Genomic DNA, 22,171 nt, shown 5'->3' with positions numbered 1-22,171 from the left:
AACCAAGATTTGTACCCAATTCTGATTCCAAAGCCCACTGCACTATGCTGCATTTCTCCAATTAAATCATAATGTTAGGGGCGCCTGGGTGGCTCAGTGGGTTAAGCTCTGCCTTCGGCTCAGGTCATGATCCCAGAGTCCTGGGATCGAGCCCCACATCAGGCTCTCTGCTCAGTGGGGAGCCTCCCGTGTCCCCCCACCCCACCTGCCTCTCTGCTTACTTGTGATCTCTGTCAAATAAACAAATAAAATCTTTAAAAAAAATCATAATGTTAAAGTGAGACTATAACCTGATTGGCAATTAAACTTAAAAGATCACCTAACTGTTGCTTCATCAGTACAGTCCCATCTTTTGTGGTTTTTCCAATTTGAATAATGCACCTGTGCAAATTCCCCTGAACTCTTATTTTAATATACAGCTTAGATATGAAGAGGTCACAAGAGTCCCTTGTACATGAGTGGAGCCTATTCACTGCCTCATCCCTTAATTCTCATTAGTACTAATAAACTAACACAGATTTGTTTCCAGAGGGAACATCCTTATACCTCATTTTTTCTTTTTAGAGATTTTCATTTATTTGAGAGAGAGAGAGAGAGAAAGCACAACCAGGAGGGGCAGAGGGAGAGGAAGAGAGAATCTCAAGCAGGCTGCATGCTAAGCAGAGCCCAATATGGGGCTCAGTCTCAGGACCCTGAAATCACGACCTGAGCCAAAACTAAGAATCAGGTGCTTAACTGACAGCAACACCCAGGTGCCCCTTATCTCATTTTTTAAAGACAACTTAAATATATCATTTATTTTATCTTCATAACCTTTTGAACAGTAGAGACATCAGATATGTCCACTTATTAATAAATAATAGTTCTATTACTTTGTGCAACAAATGATGCTAAGCAATATATATGATTATTACTTACATATCTCATAATTATGAAAGACATATCTTATATGTAAGTTATTATATATTTATATCTTATATATTATATATATATAAAACTTCATTTAATCCTCAATACCACTTAATAAGTTAAGTGTTTTTATTAACAGTATTTTATTGATGTGGCAGTTAAGGCATAGAAAGTTGAGTAAATTGACTCAGGCAACAAAGTTGAGCAGTGAAGAAAATAAAACAGGTCAGGCTACATGAAATTCTCCCAGTAATTTTTCCCAAGTTCAAGTTCATAGTTCTTCTTTATTTTTTGTCATTATCCTTGCCATATATATTCCTATTCCTCAAAATACTTACCACTTGAGGCTTTTGTGACTCTATTCTTGCTTCCCTGCAACTGCATTACACCTTTATTCCATGAGCTCAAATTCCTTGAGTATGTAAACCTAGTAATTCCTATTGTTTCATACACACATGCCTTTCTATTTAAAACATGAGGTGGACACCTAATTTAGCTGTTTCCTAAAGTAAGTCCACAATTTATTTATTGATGCATAGAAATCCCTACACTTCCTCTAAAACAAAAGGGAATATATTCTATCTAGACACATGGTTGAGGTTAGAGAAACATCGATTTCCATTTTAAGTAAGATTTAACTTAATATCTTTTTTTATTTATTTAAGTAATCAGTACGCCCCATGTGGGGCTTGAACTCATGACTCCGAGATCAAGAGCTATAGGCTCTTCCAACTGAGCCAGCCCTAACTTACTATCTTCTGTCAAATTTCAGGTGCCATGTCTAGCACAAAGCCAAAGACAACTTAAAAAAAGGGGGGGGGTGAAATATTATTTTAAATGAGTCACTCTCTAAAAGACTTTACTTGGGAGTCAAAGACGGGGACTTTAACATCTCAGAAATAAAACCCCGATTAATTAAGTCTAGTATGAATCTGTTCTGATGTGAAGTTGGGAAAAAAATAAAACACCCTGAAACCGAACTGATCACTGGAAAACTCCCTTCTTGGTTTATACTTTACTATCTAAATGCCAGCTGGAACCTCAGGCAAAACGTAATTTGCAGAATGGTCTGGGGCAAAAATACTGTATCCAACGGAACAGAACACACAGAACAGACAAGGTGCTGGGAGAGGGAGGACGGATTTTATGTGTCCGCCACTGATAAATCCAGTGCTCTGCACAACTGGAGGCTGAACTCTTTAGTGAGGCTCCTTTGTCAGCTGTTCTTTAGGCAGGCCCCCCTAGTAGGTGCTCAATAACCGTATGTTGGGAGAAATAGACAAACCAAGAAACATACTCTTGACTAAAGAGAACAACAAACTGATAGATACCATTGGGGAGGTAGGTGGAGAGATGGGGGAAATAGGGAATAGGCATTAAAGAGTACACTTACTGAGATAAGGGGGAAATGATTTTCAAAAAGGATTTTTTTGGAAAACTCAGGCCAAAATGGCGTTTGCAAAGAGGTGGTAGGAACAGTTTTGAGTTTTCATTGCTAACTATATAAACTCTAGAGAACTTTTGCAACTGATTTTGCAGGTCACTAATCTTTTCGTAGCTCTAACGTTCAAAGGGAGAAGAGGCAGAGGCATTTTACACTGTGCGTGTCTCTCTCTGAACTTCCTTAAGTTGACTGGGTGGAGGCTCTACCGTTTTAGGCTGGCCCGTTGGTAGGCACCTGCAATTTCCGCTCCTCTTTCCCCCTCTTCCTGGCTCCACTGCCAGCTGGGTCAACGGGGGCCCTGGGAAATACCACACCCCTCAAACCTTGCTTCAGGAGAAAACAGGTAATGATCTTTATGTTTTAAATCACTGCAACATGAACTCTTCCAGTGGATGCTTTATTTGGATAGAAAAATCTAATCTACGAGGAACGATCCAACCTGTTCTTTGCTCAGGCCTCCACCATCCCCGGAGCCCTCCGTCTAAGGCTGCCGTTTCCCCGCGGGAGCTGAAAACGGCGGCCTCTCCTTCCAGGCCTCACCTCCCACCAGCTCCGCCCCAGCCGACCCACCTCACCCCCACTTCGCGCCCCCATTGTCCCCTTCGCAGCTGTCACTGCGCACGGATCCGGAGTCCCCGATTGGAAAACTTTCCCGTCACTCAGCCCATATACTCCAGGGCCAGACTCCTCACTCTCTCTTCCGAGCCTTAAAAGGTCTAAGGCCGCTTTCCTCCAGCCGGCAGGTAAAGCTGCCGCGGAAGGGAGGAAGGGAGGGGCCGCGCGCTCAGGTAGGCCCCGCCTGGCGACGGGGTGAGGCGGACTGGGGGTAGCGCGCCACACCGCCTCTCCTCGACCGTCTGACCGCGCCCTCCCCCGCCACCCCCAAAATCCTGATCACAATGCCAGAGCGGCGGAGCCACTCGCGTAATGCAGCCCCAGGACGGCCCAGGAGGCAGTTACCACCGCGAAGCACGGAGGGCGGGGCGGGTCAGGGCGCGGGGAGGGGGGGGGGGGGGGGGGATGTGAAAGGTCCCGGATGTTGCTGAACCGGAGCCCCTTCTAGAGGGAGTGACTGGCGCAGGCGCAGGAGGGCCGCAGGGAAAGCTAAGGTGGGGGTGGGGAGGAATTTCCTTGCTGGTTTAGAGGAAGAGTGAGTCTGTAGAGGTTGCGGGGGATTCAAGAAGGCGAGGTAGGAAGGCACTGGTAGGAAGGAGAAAAAAAAAAAAGGGAAGGCGCTTCCTGCCCAGGCTCACTCTCCCAAGAGCAGAGAAGTTGGGAGCTGAGCGGGGTAGGGAGGAGCGTTGGTAGCGGGAGAAGTGGTACGCTCCTCCGCTCGCCCTCTAGCGCGGGCGGGCAGGACGCGCGCGCTAGGGAGCGGCGGTTGCACTGGGCCCCCAGAGCTGTGGGCACCAATCAACGGTTGCCATAGCAGCGTTTGACGTCATCGTGCGTGTGGTGCCCCTGCTGTCGGGGCTGGTGATTGGAGGAAACCCCGTGTCTGCGGAGCCGCTGTAGCCTGTGAGCAGCGAGATCTACGGACAGAGTCTCAGCCTCGCCGCTGCCGCCCGGAGACTGCTGAGCCCCCGTCCGTCCGCCGCCACCCACTCGGGACACAGGTAAGGGACCCGGCCGCCGCCACCTAGTCCCATTCCTTCCTTCCCCAGACCAACCTTCCAAAAGCCTAAGGGCCGTCCCCGCTCCACAGCCCCTCAGCCCCGCTCGCCCGGCGGTAGCGGCGCTGGGCTGAGGCGGAGTCTCCTCAGGCGGAGACGGGCGGCGGCTTTTCCGCTGGGTTCGGGCGGGCGGCTCGCGGCTGCCTAGGGCTACTTGCTTCCGGACCGATGTCTTGGCCCCGATAAGCGCCGGTTCCCAGCCCCCGTCCCCGGGCTGGAAAGGGCGCCCACACGCGAGATCCCCGGGGACCCGCCCGGTCGCCGGCTCCCGGGGGTGACCGAGGCTCCTCTGGGCGCATTCGGTTCCCACCCGCGCCCCCTCCTCGTCGCCGACCCGCTCCCGCCCGAGATAATGACTTGGCGACTGCGGGCATTGCAGTGGCGCAGGTGAGGCCGCCCCCTCCCCTCGCGGCCCTCCCCTCCCCCTGCTTCTCCCGCTCGCTGCTCCGCGCAGCCTCCGCGCCCCGCGCTGCGGCGACGGCACCCAGCCCTCCCCCACCCGGGCGGCGGCGCGTTAGCAGGGCCGGGCCTGGGGACCGGGCCGCGAGCCGAGGCCGTCCCGGAGGCGCCCGCCAGGTACTCTAGGGCGAGGCCTCGTTTCTGGCACGAGGGGGAGCCGGCTCTGGGGTGGGGCTGGCCTGGGACCTGGGGCCGAATTTCCTGGGTTCCTTGGCGGGGTGGGGGATGGGGCTCAGGGTTTTTTTTTTCTTTCTTTCTTTCTTGTTTTTTTTTTTTTTCCCTCCCCCTCACCTCATGGTGAGTGGGGTCTCCGATTCCTGGTGGGGATAGAGAAGAGAATGGGGGAAGGCGGTGGATCGGCGTCTGGCTCGCCTGCCCGGTGGGCTTGAACGGGAGGGTCGGCTTTTTAGACGGTGTCCCCCTCACGGGGCGGGTGAGGCTGAGCGTAACAGCCGGCGGTGGCCCAGCTCGCCTGGGTGTGGCTCTTGTCCCCTCCCCCACCTGCTGCAGCTGTCGGGTCCCTACAACCTAAATGAGCACCAGTGGTGTCCGGTGGCGGAGGAGACGCGGGTGGGAGAGTGGGGTGTGTCCGCCGCCCCGCGGGTCGTGGTTCCGCTTCTGCGGGCGGCGCTGGCGTCTCTGCCCCCGGGGCGGGCGAGCGGCTCCCCCCTCCCTTCCCCCGGCTCGGGCGGGGGCGCGCTGCTCCTCCCTCTTGCTCTGGTGGGGGGAATTAACACTCGGCAGTAGGTTGGGCTCCTTGACACAGATCCGCCATGACAAAGAGGGAGAATCGGGGACTTGGGCGGAGCCAAGTAGGGGTGGTTGCGGATAGCGCGCATGCTAGGATTTGCACTTTAAAAGTCAAGGTCTGTGCTTGTTCGTTTCACCTCATTCTGCGTCTCTCGTCGGCTAAGGGTTAAAATGGGTGCGGCGAGTCCTCTCCGCAATACAGAGGCAATACAGAGGCGAGGCCTTGGAGTACTACTCTGTGAGAAATGCACTTCCCCTTGTACCCGAAGGGTTGGGGAGAGAAACCTTTGTACTGGTGTTTGATAATTTTTCGTTAGAAGCAGCATTAACCTGAGAGCGTTTTGAGTTCCTAAGGGAAAAATCAGTCATTTCGGGGGTGTGTGGGGGGAGGGTATGAGATCATAAATTTTAAATAGTTTTGCATTGACACGTATACCTCACAAATAAGCTAGCTGATTACGTCTTTACCCTGTTCGATTTGGCTTTTTTAAAAAGTGTTGTGGGATTTCCCTAGGAAGGTAAAGGATGTGATACTGGAGAGTCAATAATTCTTAAGACAGTGGCAGTGGCTCTTCCGTTCACCTTTTATTAGAGCACTTCAGACTGTATATTTACCTTTAAAATCACTTACTCTGTTGGATCAGTGTATGGCTTAGTATCTTTCTGTGCTGTTTTAGCACCATCCAAAAGGGTCTTTAAGGAAAAGCATAACGTTTAAATTAGAAAGGTCTAGAGAGCTTAAAAATGAAAGGATTAGGTGAGAAGTTAACGGTAAAGGCAGCTTGAATGATAATTGAATTTTGACTGTTAGAAACAGTGTAATTCTATATTTAAATTGGAGCAATGACAGAAAACACTGATCACACGAGATGGACTTCATATATCATACATTTTAGTGTTTGTGATGGTAAGTTGTAGGACTCGGTATGTGTTAAACATGTATGCATAGAACAAGATACAGGTAATGAGGCTTTAGGGTCTGTTAGCGATTGTGGGGGCTTGTTTTATATTCAGAATGCCTTAAATCAAGCTATTTGATCTATTCTCCCAGAAAATTGTCATGTTCAGCTGGCAAGTGTTGCAGAGATCAGTGGATTTGGGGTGGGGGTAATACCAATAAAATTTAAACTTAAACACTTCTGACAAGAATAATAGGTATTATTAAAGTAAAAATACATGAATTACATTAAACTGACCTGAATCACATTAAACTGACCTGAATGATGATTCTGGAAGTATGGTAGAGGTTGTAATGTTGTTTGCCGACAGTGCTTTCTCAGTAAAACAGAACAAAAAAAACTACTTAATTTTGGATCAGTTACGATATTGGAATTGAGATTTTGGCCAAGTAAGGTAAGGGTTGGAAAGCCTCATTACCAAATGTGCTTTGGCTTTATGTGAAACTAGAATCTTCTGGACAAAGATGGTGCAGTGCAATTTTAGTTTTGCTTCTCATTTGTTTTATATTAATGTATTTAAATTTGACTCCTGAATGTTGAGTATGCCCTCTTCCTCCTCTTCCCCCCACATTCTGGCCATCCTTTTGTGAGGTTGCAGTCAGTTCCTCATGCGAAGACGCTTCCATGGGCATTTAAGTTTGAGGTGTTAATATAACTTATTTACAAAAGGTATAATTTTGAGTATATTTATTTCAATGGAAAAATCTAAATGCTGCTTTTTTTCCCTGCAGAACATCCAGTCATGGATAAAAATGAGCTGGTGCAGAAGGCCAAACTGGCCGAGCAGGCTGAGCGATATGATGACATGGCAGCCTGCATGAAGTCTGTAACTGAGCAAGGAGCTGAATTATCCAATGAGGAGAGGAATCTTCTCTCAGTTGCTTATAAAAATGTTGTAGGAGCCCGTAGGTCATCTTGGAGGGTCGTCTCGAGTATTGAGCAAAAGACGGAAGGTGCTGAGAAAAAACAGCAGATGGCTCGAGAATACAGAGAGAAAATCGAGACCGAGCTAAGAGATATCTGCAATGATGTACTGGTGAGAATCATTCAGACTAGCTTCATTATAAAATAGGGCTCCTATAATGAATATCAAGTGTTACTTTCAACTTCTTTGGTTTTTCTTTTCCTTTAAAAAATTGAATGTTCTAAATTTTGAAATCTTCAGGGTGTCATTACTAAAAGGTATTAAACAGTTATAGTTAAATTGGTATAAAATAACTGCAGTACTGATTATCAGTTCAGGTAGACTAAGAAAGACTGGTAGTGTATTTTGTACTAATTGGAAAACTATTACAATTTCAGTTGTGGTTAAGGTATTTATAGTAGTTATAGAGCTCATTTTCTTAAGCGTACATTTGGGGATTCAGGAATTTTAGGTACCTTGTTTTATGTAAGAAAAATGTAATAGGAGACTCATTATAGATATAATATTCTCCCTGGTTTAGCCACTTAACTATGCAGAAGACTATGGCTTCAGAGTTGCTTTTTGCCTCTTCCTGCATTAAATGTTAGAAGTTAACTTTGTACACAAAGATTATGAATAACAAACTTGATTTTTCTAGGTTCAATCAGGCAGTATTTTAAGAAGTTAGTACCTACTGTGTTGAAGCCCTGCTTCTCTAAAAAGCTTAAAAGAACAGAACATTGCATTTTAGCTAATTGTAATCAACCTTCTTTAAATGATAGCTTTCTTATTTGGAAAAGTTTAAATCTCAGGATAAATTGGTAGGAGATCCAATCATTTAGCATGTAACATAGATACATTAATACTTTTCCTTTTTAATGATTCAGGAGTGATTTTACTAAATGATTACATGTAGGACTTCCAAGTTACACATTGGGTCTCAGTATGGCAGTATTGAGTATCTCATTTTTTCTGGACAGGTTACTGATTCTGGGCCTCAGAGTAGAAATCCAGGTGCACACTTACTTGAAACTTGTTCATGGAAGGGCTACTCTAATGAGCAATATAGGATTATTTCTGATGTGGTTTTATGTTTAGGGCTTTTGTTTAAGTTATGCTGATAATAAGATTCCTTTACACAAGTTTTTAATTACTAATGGGATAGCTTTAAGTCCTGAATTATCCTCAAATGAAAATTCCTTTAAGCTATGTTTTAAAGAAAAATATTTTTTATCTTTACATGGGCTTACAAAATCTTCTCTTGTAGTGTCTGTCTTGGGTGGGGTCTTGTGGTTTTTTTCTTTTTTTTAACATGAATAGGAGTCATTTCTAAGGTGGGAAAGGATTTTCTGTGTCTTTATTAAGGCTAAATAACATGTTTATCTTGTGATTTGCTAAGGTAATAAGAATATTTAAAATTCAAAAAATAATGTCTTTCTATAATAAAATGTGTTGGATTTTTCTCTCTTGCTCTCTTTATGGACTAATACCTGTGTACACATTACTGAATTTTGTTCACTCCGGTGTATTTTCTCCAATTATTACACCTGATAGGTCAGATAATTTTTATGTTGGTTTCAAAGAGTTGGTTGTTTTGAGTTACAATTTAAGACAAAAGCCAACTTTAGGAATAAAGGGGATGAGTAACATTTACTCTTTACTAACAAGCTTCTTTGCTATTCCAGGTAGGTATTTGCATGTTTTTCCTACACAAAATACAAAGACTGTAGCAGTTTTTATTTTGCTTCCATTTGATTTCCTTATCCAAAAAAAAAAAAATTTACTGCATAAAGTGAGTGGATGGTAATAACTAGGTAATCTCTAAATAGCTTCTTTGTTGATATGATTATTAAGGGGATTTGCTATTGGTGACTTCCCATGTTCTTCAGAATAGTACTGGCCTCTTGCTAAGTCTAAATGAAATTTCCACCTTGAGCGTATCTATAAATGAGGTTAATTCCTTTGCCATACCAAAGCTAAACAGATTTTTGCTTCCAGCCTTGGTCTTTTAGTGATCTAAAAGCTAATCTTTTAGTTCTGCTCTGTTAGTGATCTTTGCGTAGTTCATGCTTTCTGATATAAAGTATCTACTCAAGTATTTACTGAATAAATGAACAAAAAGTCTTCTTTTGGAAAAGAGGATAATAGAACTGGTCCAGCAGCACTGCTAATTTTCTAAGGCCTTTTCTGTTTCATCTTGGGAAAACTCGGTATTTACAGATACTGTGGTTTTTCAAGTAGACCTATCATCTTTTTTCAAACAGGTCATGCTGATCCTGGAAAAATATCACATAAAATCCCATTTCCCCCTTTGAGTAAAATGGAAGAATAAAATACAGAACAGATATTTCTCCTAGAGAAAAATCTTTCTGATGTACTTGATGATTAGTGAAAGTCTGCCTTAATAATATTTTAAGGGCTTACATGGTTAAAAGAAAGAAAAATACAATTTTTAGTATAGTTTTTTCCTAAGCTTTGATATCCCCCCCCGCTGGCCATTTGAGAAAAATAAGGAGGTAGTCCCTTTTCGGAATTAAAGTTACTGATCAGTTGCATCAGTGATGAACCAGACTTAAGTATTCTGTTAAGTTTTTGAGCATCTGTATCGTACTGGCCAAAGACCTCTTTCCATAAAAAGGAGCTCAGTTTTTCTGAAGAGCTCTTTAGTCTTTTATTAAGTGGTTACTGCCATTTTGGTTATAAGCATTTATCAAGTGTTTAATTAATATCATTTACTAAACAGAGAAAGGGTAGTCATGTTACTTTGTGCAAGAGTTATAGAACATTACTGTGGGAAATGGTCATAGGCATTCACAACATGGACTTCTCTTTTTGCAAGAGAACTTGGTTCTTCCTTATGTTGTTAATTTGAAGTTTGCCATATGTGAACCAAAATCTCTCTTGGTAGTGGGGTGGGGACTAAACAGTAGCGATCTCTACTACTTCCTCTGCATAAATAGACAAGAAGCAGCCAAAAACTGGATAGTTTTGTCTTGAATGTGAAATGACAAAATACATACTAGAAAACCCAGTTCCAGCTTAAAGAAGAATGTAGTGGTGTAAAATGAACACCACGTTCTGAGTCAGACCAACTTTTACCATCTAATAATTGCAAGGCCTAAGGAAATTCTTCAGTTCTCCGAGAAAACTGAGTTCAGTTTAATGACAGTAATGTCTACCCCCATAGGATTGTTAAGGAGAATAAAAATGAGGAGTCTCTTAACTCGAGTCCAGGAATGGGATTTAAAAGGTCTAGGAAGCCTTAAAAACTATTTTTGTGGGGCAGAGGGTCCATACTGACTAGTGAATTTTCCATAGTGTCATTAAAAAATCTGAAAGGCACTGGTGTAAGGCAAAAAACAGCTTACAAGAGGTGAAGCAATAAAATCTTGTATCTAGCATCTAACAGTTGGCAGCAGTAGTTGAGTAATAGTAGTGATACTTAGTTAACCTGAGTCCCATTTTATATGCTTCTCTACATTTTTATTTGCCCAAGACAGTTTTAAGGTGTGGCTGCTGGGCACTGCTTTTATCTGTAGCCTACAGAACTGCTGTTAAGCAGGAACAAGCTAGGAAACCAGGTAGCTTTGGGTGCTTTGCTGGTCTGAATATATTACGTGCCTTGGGCTTTAAAAACTGCTATATGGTGCTCGCTTCGGCAGCACATATACTAAAAACTGCTATATGGATTGTAAGCTGACAGTCACTAGACAGTTTATTTATTGGAATTGGGTTTCTCAAAAGAATTCTACAGTGTTATGACTACTTAATATATTTACAGGTTTTTGTCAAATGGATTTTGGTATGTTTGAAAATACAAAGTCCTTTTGTTGCTTAGTAGATACCTCCAGTCTTCCAGGGAGGAATACATTGGACAGAGTCTTTTTGATAATAAAATTCATTATTTTTGAGGAGTTGTTATGATAAGCAGTAAATATTGCACCTGGTGAGCAACTTCATACAGTTAGAAAGTCTAAGGTGTATGAAGTGGAAATGAAAGGAAATAGAGGAATGAAAATAGAAAGGTAGGTGTTTGCTCTTTGGTGGGAAGGGGAAGAATAACCCAACAACTGAAGAGCAACAGGCTACCCTATCCCTTTTCAGTATAGCAGTACTTCACTAAGAATCTCTTTCTGCCTGTTACAGGAAGAGATACAGATGATAGGAGATGTTTAGTTTTAGTGATGAGCCGTGATGGTGACGATGAAAATGGGATTAATGTGTTAAAAGTGAACTAAGAGGAAAAGTTGAAAGGATTTGAAATTAGAATTAGAGTGAAAAACCTGAGTTAAAATCTCAAGAATAGGAAGTACAGACACACATAAAAAATGATTCAACTCCTGATCTACCTGAGAAAAAGGAAGAAATTGTATGTGGCCCCCCCAGAGGCATTTTGAATTAGAAAGGTGGAAAATAAGCCACTGTTGAGTTATAGTAGCTCACCAAGAGTAATTTTGCTTTTCATTTTTTTCTTTTAAGAACACTCAACTTTACTAGTAAAGAAATCCTAGTGGTAACGCCTCAGTAGTGGTACAATAGAAGCATCTTAATTGGCTAATTGAAAAGTTTTTATATGATCATACTTGTTTTAAATATTTGCTTTAAATTTTAAAAAAAATTCATGTATATGTTCATTTGTCCATTTCTAATGTGAGACCAAGTCTTTGCAAATAATTGGCTTAACTACCCTTATCAATGTATCCTTTACAAAATACAGCTTGAGTCTGCTTAGTAGAGTGAGAGCTTAAATGTGTGGTATGCATTTGCTTCAGAATCCTTCTAGAAATGTGTAATTTTTTTCTTTTCATTGTTCAACCCAAGCTGTTTTTCTGTATGTAACTCCCTTTAAAAACTGGTTTCTCCCCCCCAAAACCTTAGTTCTTCCAAAGCACTCCATTTAGTTTTTATAGTAACATATCTTTTCACCCTTGTATATTTTAACATTTAACATAATACTTTAAGTAATTAGAGCCAGTATAGTGGCATGGTTTGGGAAATAAATATCGGACTCTTAATCAGGTATCTTAATAAATAATCAGTAACTGCTGTTAGAAGCTGAGGGGGATTCCAGAGAGTAGCTGAAAAGTGTATCCTCAAGCATTTAGTCTAAGTCATGGGTACTGTTGGGTTTGCTTACCTAGGAGTGAAGAATGTGATGTAATCCAGGTTATCAATTAAGTGAAATTTGGTTAATCTTGCATCTTAAGGGTTTTGTAGAAGAGTTGTGGCATTCCAGATCATTCTGTTTGAACGTTGGCAGGGGGGATTGCTTTCCGTAAAAGGCTTTTTCTCAGTAATTTTCGCAAGAGATGGGACTAGGAGAGCTGGGTACTGGCTAGATTATACTATACTGTTTACATACCTTGTATAATGGTATAGCAGCTAAGGAGTGGGGGACTTCAGAGGCCATGGAAAAACTCCAGGCCCTGGAAGGTGACACCAAATTTTGCCTCTTAGAAGGTGATTGGTAGACATGCAAAAAGAGTTGTTTTTATAAAGAAAATATGCTTTTAGAATTTTACAAATTTTTTAAAGATTTGATCTGGCTCTTTGGACTCATTTTCTTTTACTAATATCAGAATAGATTCTCAGTGCCTGTATAATAGATATATATATTAATCATTGTTTATGTACTAATCTTGTTTTTTTTTACTTGGGGTTTAACCTATGAAGGACTTGGGGTTTTCCCCCCATGAATATATAGTATCTTCATATCTGGTGAGTGGTTCTAGCATATAAAGGGAGCCCAGTATATGACATAGTAATGGGTTATATTATAATATTGAGTTAAATGTTACTGGGCTATTGAGATTCATTTGACTATACATTTTTGATCCTAAAGTAAGTAAGTTGGCACATTCGTAGTGAAGAATGCGTATGGATATGAGAAATTCTCTTCTAAAAGTTAAAATTAAAGATGTTCTAATGTCAGCCACATTAAAAAAAAAAAACTTGTCTATTGAAATTACAATAGATATTAGAATTTTTTCCCCCTAGAATTACTAAGGTCCCTGTTGTGATTTCATCCTGGTTCTTGTACTTTCTTTGGTATGACAGTTTTACATTGAGAATGAACAGTGCACTTTAGGGGATTTAGAATTGCTGTAAGTTTCAGTATGCCAAAAGCCAGAGTTCATCTTTCTTTTGAAGTTCCCTCTCCTTTCTGTTGACTTAATTTTGGTAGTTCTGTGCTGCATACAGCTCTTAATTATTTCTGTAAAGCACGGATTCCCTTGTCCTTCTGTGCGATCTTTGCCAGAATCCCATATATAGAGCCTTTCGCTGTAGTTTGGTCTTACCGCTGTCCTTGAGACAAGCAACTGCTGATTCCCATCTTTATGGCCTGAGGGTTTCTGCTTCATTACTCTGATTTAGAATTTACTTTAATTTTGTTCATTCCCCCCCACACCCCAGCTTCAGGGGATTGATTCCATCTCATCATCCTCCTTGAAAACAGAAGGGAACTTTGATGTTTGTGGTATTTAATTTGATATTAAGCATATATATTTTTTTTAGGTATTTTTTAGGTAACACAGATTTTAATTTGGCTTGGGAGGAATGGAGTGTTTAGCCACTATATTGCAGCAGTTTCCATGGTATTAGCACATTTCTGTGCAACGGGTCATTCTTAATTTGTTCTTTCTGAATCAGAAACGTGTATCTGCAAAAATGTAGTACCGGTTGTCATTTGTCACTGATTTAGTTTTGCATTTAATGTGACATAAGTAGTAACGTGTTACAGAATAGTCTTTTTTTTTTTTATTATTCATGTATTTGACAGAGAGGATACAAGCAAGGGGAGCTGCAGACAGAGGCAGAGGGAGAAGCAGGCTCGCAGGGAGCCTGATACAAGGGGCTCATTCCCAGTACCCTGGGATCATGATCTGAGCCAGATGCAGTTGTTTAACCAACTGAACCACTCAGGCGTTCTATAGAATAGTCTTATATCTTGCCACAGTTCATTTTTGTTTTCTGTTGGCTTATTTATTTATTGCTACAGTTTGGCTCCTGAGGCAACAGAGCATGGATATATAGCTGATTGGGTATCAGTATGATCCTATGATATGGACATGCACATTTGTTTACACTGGAATAAATTATACTAAAAGGTTTCAGCGTATAAACTTCTGCGACTCTGTTTTGATAGTATTTGTTGTGAGCATTTTTCCCTTCTCCCCTCAAATAAAAATACGCTTACAGTGGTGTTACCCACAGGTACGATGGCAAGATAAGACTGTAAGGACAGTCTGTCAGATGTTAATATGTAGAGTTGAATAGACCAAAAATAAGACTTTGTTCAGTGGGTTGACACTGAACATGCCTGTTCATTTCTTTGAAATGTAGGAAAGACCCTATTGCATTTAGTTTGCAAAGAGTACTCAATTTTGTTTTATTGGGATTTCATTTACTTGAATTGTTTAAGTGGTTAAAAATGTTTTTTAGTGGAGGTTAATTCCTATCTTAGAAAACAAGTTTTGGGATCTAAGAGGATTTTTGTTTGTTTTTTTAAATTAGCAGTATTACCAAGGAACCTACTCTGAGTTGAGTGGGTTTTATCTTAATGGATTAATTACAAATGCTTTTCTGAGAAAAACCTACTTGTTGATCCAAGACTCATGAACTGTCTGCTTATAACTTTTTTGCTTCTTTAAACATATAATAAACACGATTACCCAGAGTTTAGGGAGGACATAGACATAAAACTGGACCACATTTTAACATTTAGCCCAGAGACATTTGGTGAAATCCTACCCCAGATGATTTATTTGTAAAATGTGACTCTGTGAAATTGACAGCTGAGGGCAGTATTACATATAGGCAGGCTGTAGTATATTTAGAACAAATTCTCAATTCAGTAATTTGAGTATTTTACTACTGTGTTTGGAAAAATATTCAGAAATAGGACTTCCTGAAGTGATCCTGTTCTTTGTTATGAGTAATGAATTTTCCCTCCAGTTTCCCCTTTGGTTGCTTTCATCTGATAGAGGGTCTTGTCATCCAACTTGTAAGATCACAGGGGTAAGACTTAAAGAATAATCTTGTGTAATTTTTCTAAAAATAAAGGAAGCTAAAGTGTGTACTCCTTTAAAGGGATGATAGAATCTAAATCTAGCACAGGCAGCGCAAACTTTTGGGGTTTGAAATTTTTATTCATTTTATGACTTGGGGCAAGTTATTCCATCTCTGTGACTGTTTCCACATCTTCAGAATGGGAATGATGATCGTATCTACCTCAAGGATGTTTTTTGTTTTTGTTTTTAAAGATTTTATTTATTTATTTATTTGACAGAGATCACAAGTAGGCGGGGGTGGGGGTGGGGGGCAGGCTCCCTGCTGAGCAGAGAGCCCAGTGTGGGGCTCAGTCCCAGGACTGCAAGATCATGACCCGAGCCAAAGGCAGAGGCTTAACCATTGAGCCACCCAGGTGTCCCTACCTCAGGGACGTTTTGAGAATTATTGAGTTAACACACACCCATGGTGATAATAAATAGCAAATATACGGCTTACCTTTTTTTGTACCTGATAATTGTTTCATTGTGGTTTGATTTATTAATTTTGAGGTTAAACATAAGACTTAATTAACTGCTTAAATTCCTTTTATTAATGTTTATTTCATAAGCTCCCTGTGCTTTTGAAAAAGAAATATATGTGATATGTAATATACATGTATAGAAATAAAAGAAATACATATTTAGTAAAAATTTTAATAAAAGCCCCTGCTCTTAAAAGAATCTTGATAACTTAGGGAAGTGGTCACATACACAAATAATGTAACAGAAAGACTTCAAGTTTGGTTGACTATAAAAGAGCTGGTCTTAAGCTTTTTTTTAAAAAGCAACTGATAAAATCTAGTCCCACTAGGAAGTTTATAATCCTAGACAGTGTGCATATGCACATTAAAAAAAACTAAAGATGATGTGTTTTGAGCAAAAAGTGTTTTGTGGTGGAAATACTGAGAAATGGGGCCTTGGTTGGTGGTCAGCCCAGATCAAGGTTGATGCCAACTATAAAAAGGGTTCTGTGTCAGGGAAGGAGGAGGAAAGCCCCTGAGAATGGTAGAAAAATTTTAATAGTTGTTCTTTGGTGCTCTATAAATTCTTTTTGATACTTCTACAATTTACCATTTTATCATTAGGAGCTACATTTTGAATGTGAGGTAAAATATAGATTACCCTGGGATTATTTTGCCTAGTATTAAGGATCCAAAGGTAGACAGTTCTCTGAACCTGATTTAATTTATCAGTTTTTCATCCCACTTACTGTGAGTCCTTTCACCCAGTTGTTTTTTCTAAAGACATACATACAAAATGTTTTAGAACAACAGGCCTTTTTTTTTTTTTTTTAAGATTTTTATTTATTTATTTGACAGATCACAAATAGGCAAGAGGCAGGCAGAGAGAGAGGAGGAAGCAGGCTCCCCACTGATCAGAGAGCCCAATGTGGGACTGGATCCCAGGACCCGAGACGACGGCAGAGGCTTTAACCCACTGAGCCACCCAGGTGCCCCGAACAACAGGCTTTTTATCAGCATTAAGTTTTCTGCAGATACCTTTTGATTCATTTTAGGGAAAATTTAAGGAGCAGCTACTCTAGCTTTCAACAGGAATTAGGATGAATATTTAAGGCTTGCTTTAACATTCCTTAACACCAGGGTTAATATATCTTGGTTTTCTCAAATTCGGTGTTGATTTTTTTTTAGAAACTGAATGGTGAAGATTGCCATTTATTTATTAATGGAAAATGCATTCAACTAAGTGGTTACACACCTTTGTGATCCCATCCTTGAAGTTAAGTGGCTCTGTCTTTTCCTAGATGACCATATTCATAGGACACCTAAAATTTTACTCTTGTAGGCCAACATTTCATAGAAGGATGAGTTTAAGTCAAAATGTCTGCAAATTAATTTTTGGCAGTGGCCTGATTCATTAGCATTTCTGGTGGAGCATTTTTCTCATTGGTTGTTTGGAAGCAACTGCGGTTGAAAGAGGCCATTCCAGCCACAAGGGGGAGCAAGAGACTAATTTCCAAGTTGGTGGGCCCCAGATGCAACAAAAAGCCTGCTTGCTTTTTAGAATTTTAGATGTAGGAATGATAAAAGGCTCAGTGGCTCTGCAGAATAAAGTGAAAATTCTGGTAAAATTCTCTGCACAAGGAAATTGTGCAAGACTAGAAATTCGAACTTAAACGATGTGCTTAAAATTGGAATTAAATTTCTTATTGAGGGTGTTATTAAAAATGACTTTAGGATGTTATGAGTTTTGTAATTAATAAATAAATTGGAAGTTGAGCTTTATAGAATCACTGAATTTTAGGCTTGAAGCTGCGTCCATTCTAGATTTTTTATTTTCGCAGGTGAGGAACTGAAGCTCAGAGGTTCAGTGACTTACATTAGGTCATACCGTAAACATAGTATTTAGTCTTTTCCTGTATCACCTTAGTTGTAGATTGAGACATGTTTACTCTGGGTAAATGCGTAAGGTTTTAGGAGGGATTGAGGATTGTGCGAATAACTGGATAAAATTAACAACTTCAATTTCACTAAAAACAATGGCTTCAGTTTTAGGCTGTTATTTTAGGATTCTGTACCTAAATGAAAGTAATGAGAATCTCATTTGTGAAAGCCTTTGTGCCTCAGCTTCCTGCCCCCTTTTTTTCTTTTAACCACTGGCATTTTTCATGCATGATTTGTATGAAGTAGAATATCTGTATCCTAACCTCTCTCTATTCGTTTTCATGGAAGAGGGCCATGGTAGTACAGTCTAAAACAGGAATGGGTTATGGAAGCTTGATCTTTCCCATTCACATATTTGGTGAGGTTAAGTCAAAGGAGACATCCTCTAGGTATATTTTCAAATTGCAGTCTATAAATGTCTCACTATGGGTTCTTTTGCTTTGATATTCAGGGGCTATTTACTATTTGCTAAAGACATTTTATGTATATTTATTTTAATAGAAATTAAATTTAGCATTATTAGGGGAATACTTTTTAAGAAAAAGTGGGAGCCTGCTTTCTATCCCTCATATTTTTGTTTACAGATGTATCAGCACTTGTTTTTGAGCTTTTTCTCTCCTAAATACAACTTTTTACCAATCCAGTAAGAAGTCTGAAAAACACTAGCAAAAAGGGATATAAAGGTGGAGAACAAACTCACTGGTATTGTCATGTTTTAAAAGTAGTCACTCTTAGAAAGAATTTTTTTAACTTATTTTTATATAATATTAAATAACCAAAAGGAAAAATAACTTTTTTTTAACCTGTGTTAGTTAAATTCTTTCTAACCAGTTAAACTATTTTGAACTTTCGATTTTGAAATAATTCCAAACTTAGGGAAAAGATATATACCCTTTACCTGACTCCCTAAATATTAGCATGTCCTATATAACCACAGTATAATTGTCAAAATTAGCATTTTGTAAAATAACTGATGAAATAAACTCTATAACCTATACAGTTTATTCACAGGCCATACCACTTATAACCTCCTGGTTCACTGTACTGGTCTTAATTTTGTTGACTGTCCCTCAGTTTGGATTTCTCTGGTGAGTTCTTCTAATTCAGATTGTGCATTTGAGGAAGAATTCCATTTCCTAGAAGTGATAATTGTGCCCTCTAGGAGATATATCATACTGTCCTGTATCTAGATAGGATACTTATTTAAACCACTGAGGACTTGTAGAAATCAGTTGAAATTTTTAAAGATAAATGCCCTGTTGTATGATTGTTCTGTCAAAGGTTATGAACTGAATGTATTTTGCCAAAGTACTTTCTGAATGGATTATGTCATTTTCTGATGGATTCTTCTTTGAAGAGGGGAAGATATCTCTGTTCTATAACTTGTAATTTTACTTTGAAATACATAGTTCATTAGCTAGCTGGCTTCATGTATTCTAATTGGCAAGCCCAGATCACAGCACATAGGCCAGTGATTTAATTGAAGTGCATAGTCCCTGTTCTTTAGGGCTGAATAAATGTATAAATACTTGATAACGGGTGTTCGTTGATTTTTAGAGCTTAGTCTAAGGACCCTTTGTCTATAAATTCTGATTCTCATTTAGGAAAGAAAGGAAGAAAAAGTAAACTTGAATTTAAAGAAAAACTAAGGAATAGCGGTGGGATAGGAAGTGCATTAGAGAAGTTTCCCTGGAATAAAATTTGGTTTTGAAATTAATGTGGGAGTGAAAAGCAGGAAGACTTTCTCTCTGGATTTTTGTCCCTCTTAGTGTCCTTCAGGGTTATCACATAGAACCCTGGAGCTTATCCAGGGGTCCTGCAAGCATATTAGGATATATATGTACCTAGCCTGCCCCTTGGCTGCTATTTCTGGATATAGTTGGCCCTTGAATGATGTGGGGGTTGAGGTGCAGACCACCCCCAATGCAGTTAAAAATTGTGTAACTCCCCAAAAACTAACAGACTGCTGTTGACTGGAAGCTTTACCAATAACATAAACAGTCTTTTAACACATGTTTAGTATGCTATATGTTTTGTACAATGTATTCTTAAACTAGAGAAAATACAGTGTTATTAAGAAAATCATAAGAAAGAGAAACATGTCTTTTTTTTTTAAAGATTTTATTTATTTGGCAGAGAGAGATCACAAGTAGGCAGAGCATCAGGGGGTTGGGGGGAGCAGGCTCCCTGCTGAGCAGAAAACCCAGTGCGGGGCTCACTCCGAGGACCCTAAGATCATGACATGTGCTGAAGGCAGGGGCTTAACCCACTGAGCCATCCAGTCACCCCCAGAAACGTCATTTTTGAGCAATGTCTTAAGTCTTCAGAGAGGACAATATAGTTTTTTTGGTTTATTGGGTTTTTTTGCAGAGTAATCATGATCTAAGGTATAATACTAACCTTAAGAATTGGTATTATACCAATGATAGACATATAAAATGTCTTTCATATTTTAACTAGAAGTTCAGTGAGATGATCAACTCTTGATAGTTTTCAGGTTGCTAAACTCAGTTTATTTCCTCCTTTACTCAAGATTATTCTAGGTTTCTTCTGTTTTATCAAAGTGAAGCTGTTTGAACTATGCATATGTAATTCAGCCTAGGGATTTAATATTTAAGTGCTTAATATGTATAAAACTTGAGTCTTTAAAGAGCCTAGAAGTAGGTTAAGAATAGATATGTATGTGAAAAGTTGAAGGTATAAAATTAAATTTTTTTTATTTTAAATTATAATGACTCTGGATAATAATTTAGGTGTTACAGAGCACATAGGATACGAAGTAAAAAAAATAAAGATTTATGATTTTTGTCCTGCCTGCTCAGAGGTAATCTGTTTTAGTCCTAGTCCTATTTTTATCCTTCTGGGAATTTATGGTTCCTATGCAAACAATTCTATCCTTGAAGAAGACTCATGAGTTAGTATTTATACACAAAGTATTCTGAGGGCACCTGGCTGACTCAGTGGAGTATGGGACTCTTGATTTTAGAGTTGTAAGCTCAAGCCCCATGTTGGGTGTAGGGATTGCTTAAAAATAAGAAACAAAACCAAGGAACACCCCCCCCACCCGGAAAATAATTCTGTAAGTTGTGCATACACGGACTTGCACACATACATGCACTTCGGTGTGTGTCTTACGCTTCATTCCATACTGACACACACCTCGTTTTTTTTTTTAATGTTTTATAGTGTTATATGTGGGTGTCATATAATTTATTTAGTCTATTGAAAGAAGTAGGATATTTCCTTTTTTTCTTTAATTAAAAGCTCTTGGGGCACCTAGATGTCTCATTTGGTTAAGCATCAAACTCTGAATTTCAGCTCAGATCATGATCTTAGGGTTGTGGGATTGAGCCCCGTGTTGGGCTCTGCTCAGTGCAGTCTCTCCTTGTCCCTTTCCCTCTGCTCCAGTCTCTGCTTGTGCTTGTTTGCTCATTTGCTTGCTTGCTCTATCTTTAAATAAAACCTTAAAAAAGGGGCGCCTGGGTGGCTCAGTGGGTTAAGCCGCTGCCTTCGGCTCAGGTCATGATCTTAGGGTCTTGGGATCGAGTCCCACATCGGGCTCTCTGCTCAGCAGGGAGCCTGCTTCCTCCTCTCTCTCTGCCTGCCTCTCTGCCTACTTGTGATCTCTGTCTGTCAAATAAATAAATAAAATCTTAAAAAAAAACCTTAAAAAAAAAATCACTTAACACTAGAGGTATAGAAAATGAAGGCCTTAACTGGATAGTTTTGAGAATTAGCTTTAGGGAGAATGTTGAATTAGAGCTGGGATATTGAAAGGTGGATGGTATTTTAACACAGATAACTTTAAATCAATAGTTCTTAAGAGTGATGCGTAGGCTCCTTGTAGAGGGGGTCTGTGAGGTCACAATTATCTTCATGATAATACTGAGTCACCAGTGACTCCACTGTGTGGACATTAGGACTGATGGAAAAACTGCTGGTCCCAATACTAATAAAGATAGTGGCACCATATTGTATTAATAATTTATATATCCCTCACCATCACCCATCTAGTTTGGCCGGGGTGGGGGGTAAATACTGGCTTTACTTACTGTTCTTGAAGCTATAAAATCATTACTAGCCCTTATGTAGATATCTCTTTAGTATTCTGAGGCATAATGGGAAGTCTAGGAGTTATTTCCAGGAAATTTTGGGGGGGGGTTGTTATTTTATTTATTTATTTATTTTAAAGATTTCATTTATTTATTTGACAGAGATCACAAGTAGGCAGAGAGGCAGGCAGAGAGAGAGAGGGAAGCAGCTCCCCGCTGAGCAGAGAGCCCGATGTGGGGCTTGACCCCAGGACCCCGGGATCATGACCTGAGTTGAAGGCAGAGGCCTCAACCCACCGAGCCACCCAGGTGCCCCAAGGAAAAGTTTTTGTGATTATTTGAATCATGAGCTTAACTAGCTGCTCCCTTATTTCCCCCGACAGAACACTCTTCAAAGAATGACAGGCAAGCTGGTTATTCATACTTTGAGTATTTGGCAGACATCTAGAAAATGAAGGAGTGAGCTTGTCATTTTAATGAAAACAAATGGTATTTGTGACCAGTGATAAAAGTTAAGCTTTGAAGCATAAATAAGAATTTTGGAAAACTCCTATTCACTTCCATGATC

General features: G+C 40.2%; 1 protein-coding gene across 2 annotated transcripts in view; it reads left to right on the top strand.

The window, feature by feature from the left end:
- The first annotated feature begins 3,854 nt into the window (after positions 1-3,854).
- The window catches only part of YWHAZ (tyrosine 3-monooxygenase/tryptophan 5-monooxygenase activation protein zeta), a 30,739-nt gene continuing 12,422 nt past the window's right edge, over positions 3,855-22,171 (top strand). Inside the window, exons 1-2 of one of the 2 annotated variants that reach the window (XM_032315551.1) lie at positions 3,855-3,969; positions 6,926-7,230. In XM_032315551.1, coding sequence (XP_032171442.1) covers positions 6,937-7,230 — 294 coding nt within the window. In that variant the 5' untranslated portion in view covers positions 3,855-3,969; positions 6,926-6,936. Of the gene's footprint in view, positions 3,970-4,589; positions 4,603-6,925; positions 7,231-22,171 lie in introns of those variants that run through there. The other variant, XM_032315552.1, reaches the window with a different exon arrangement.

The sequence above is a fragment of the Mustela erminea genome, chromosome 16, assembly GCF_009829155.1.
Source record: "Mustela erminea isolate mMusErm1 chromosome 16, mMusErm1.Pri, whole genome shotgun sequence".
NCBI classification, from domain to species: Eukaryota; Metazoa; Chordata; class Mammalia; order Carnivora; family Mustelidae; genus Mustela; species Mustela erminea.
This window is presented reverse-complemented; position numbering and strand designations above follow the sequence as displayed.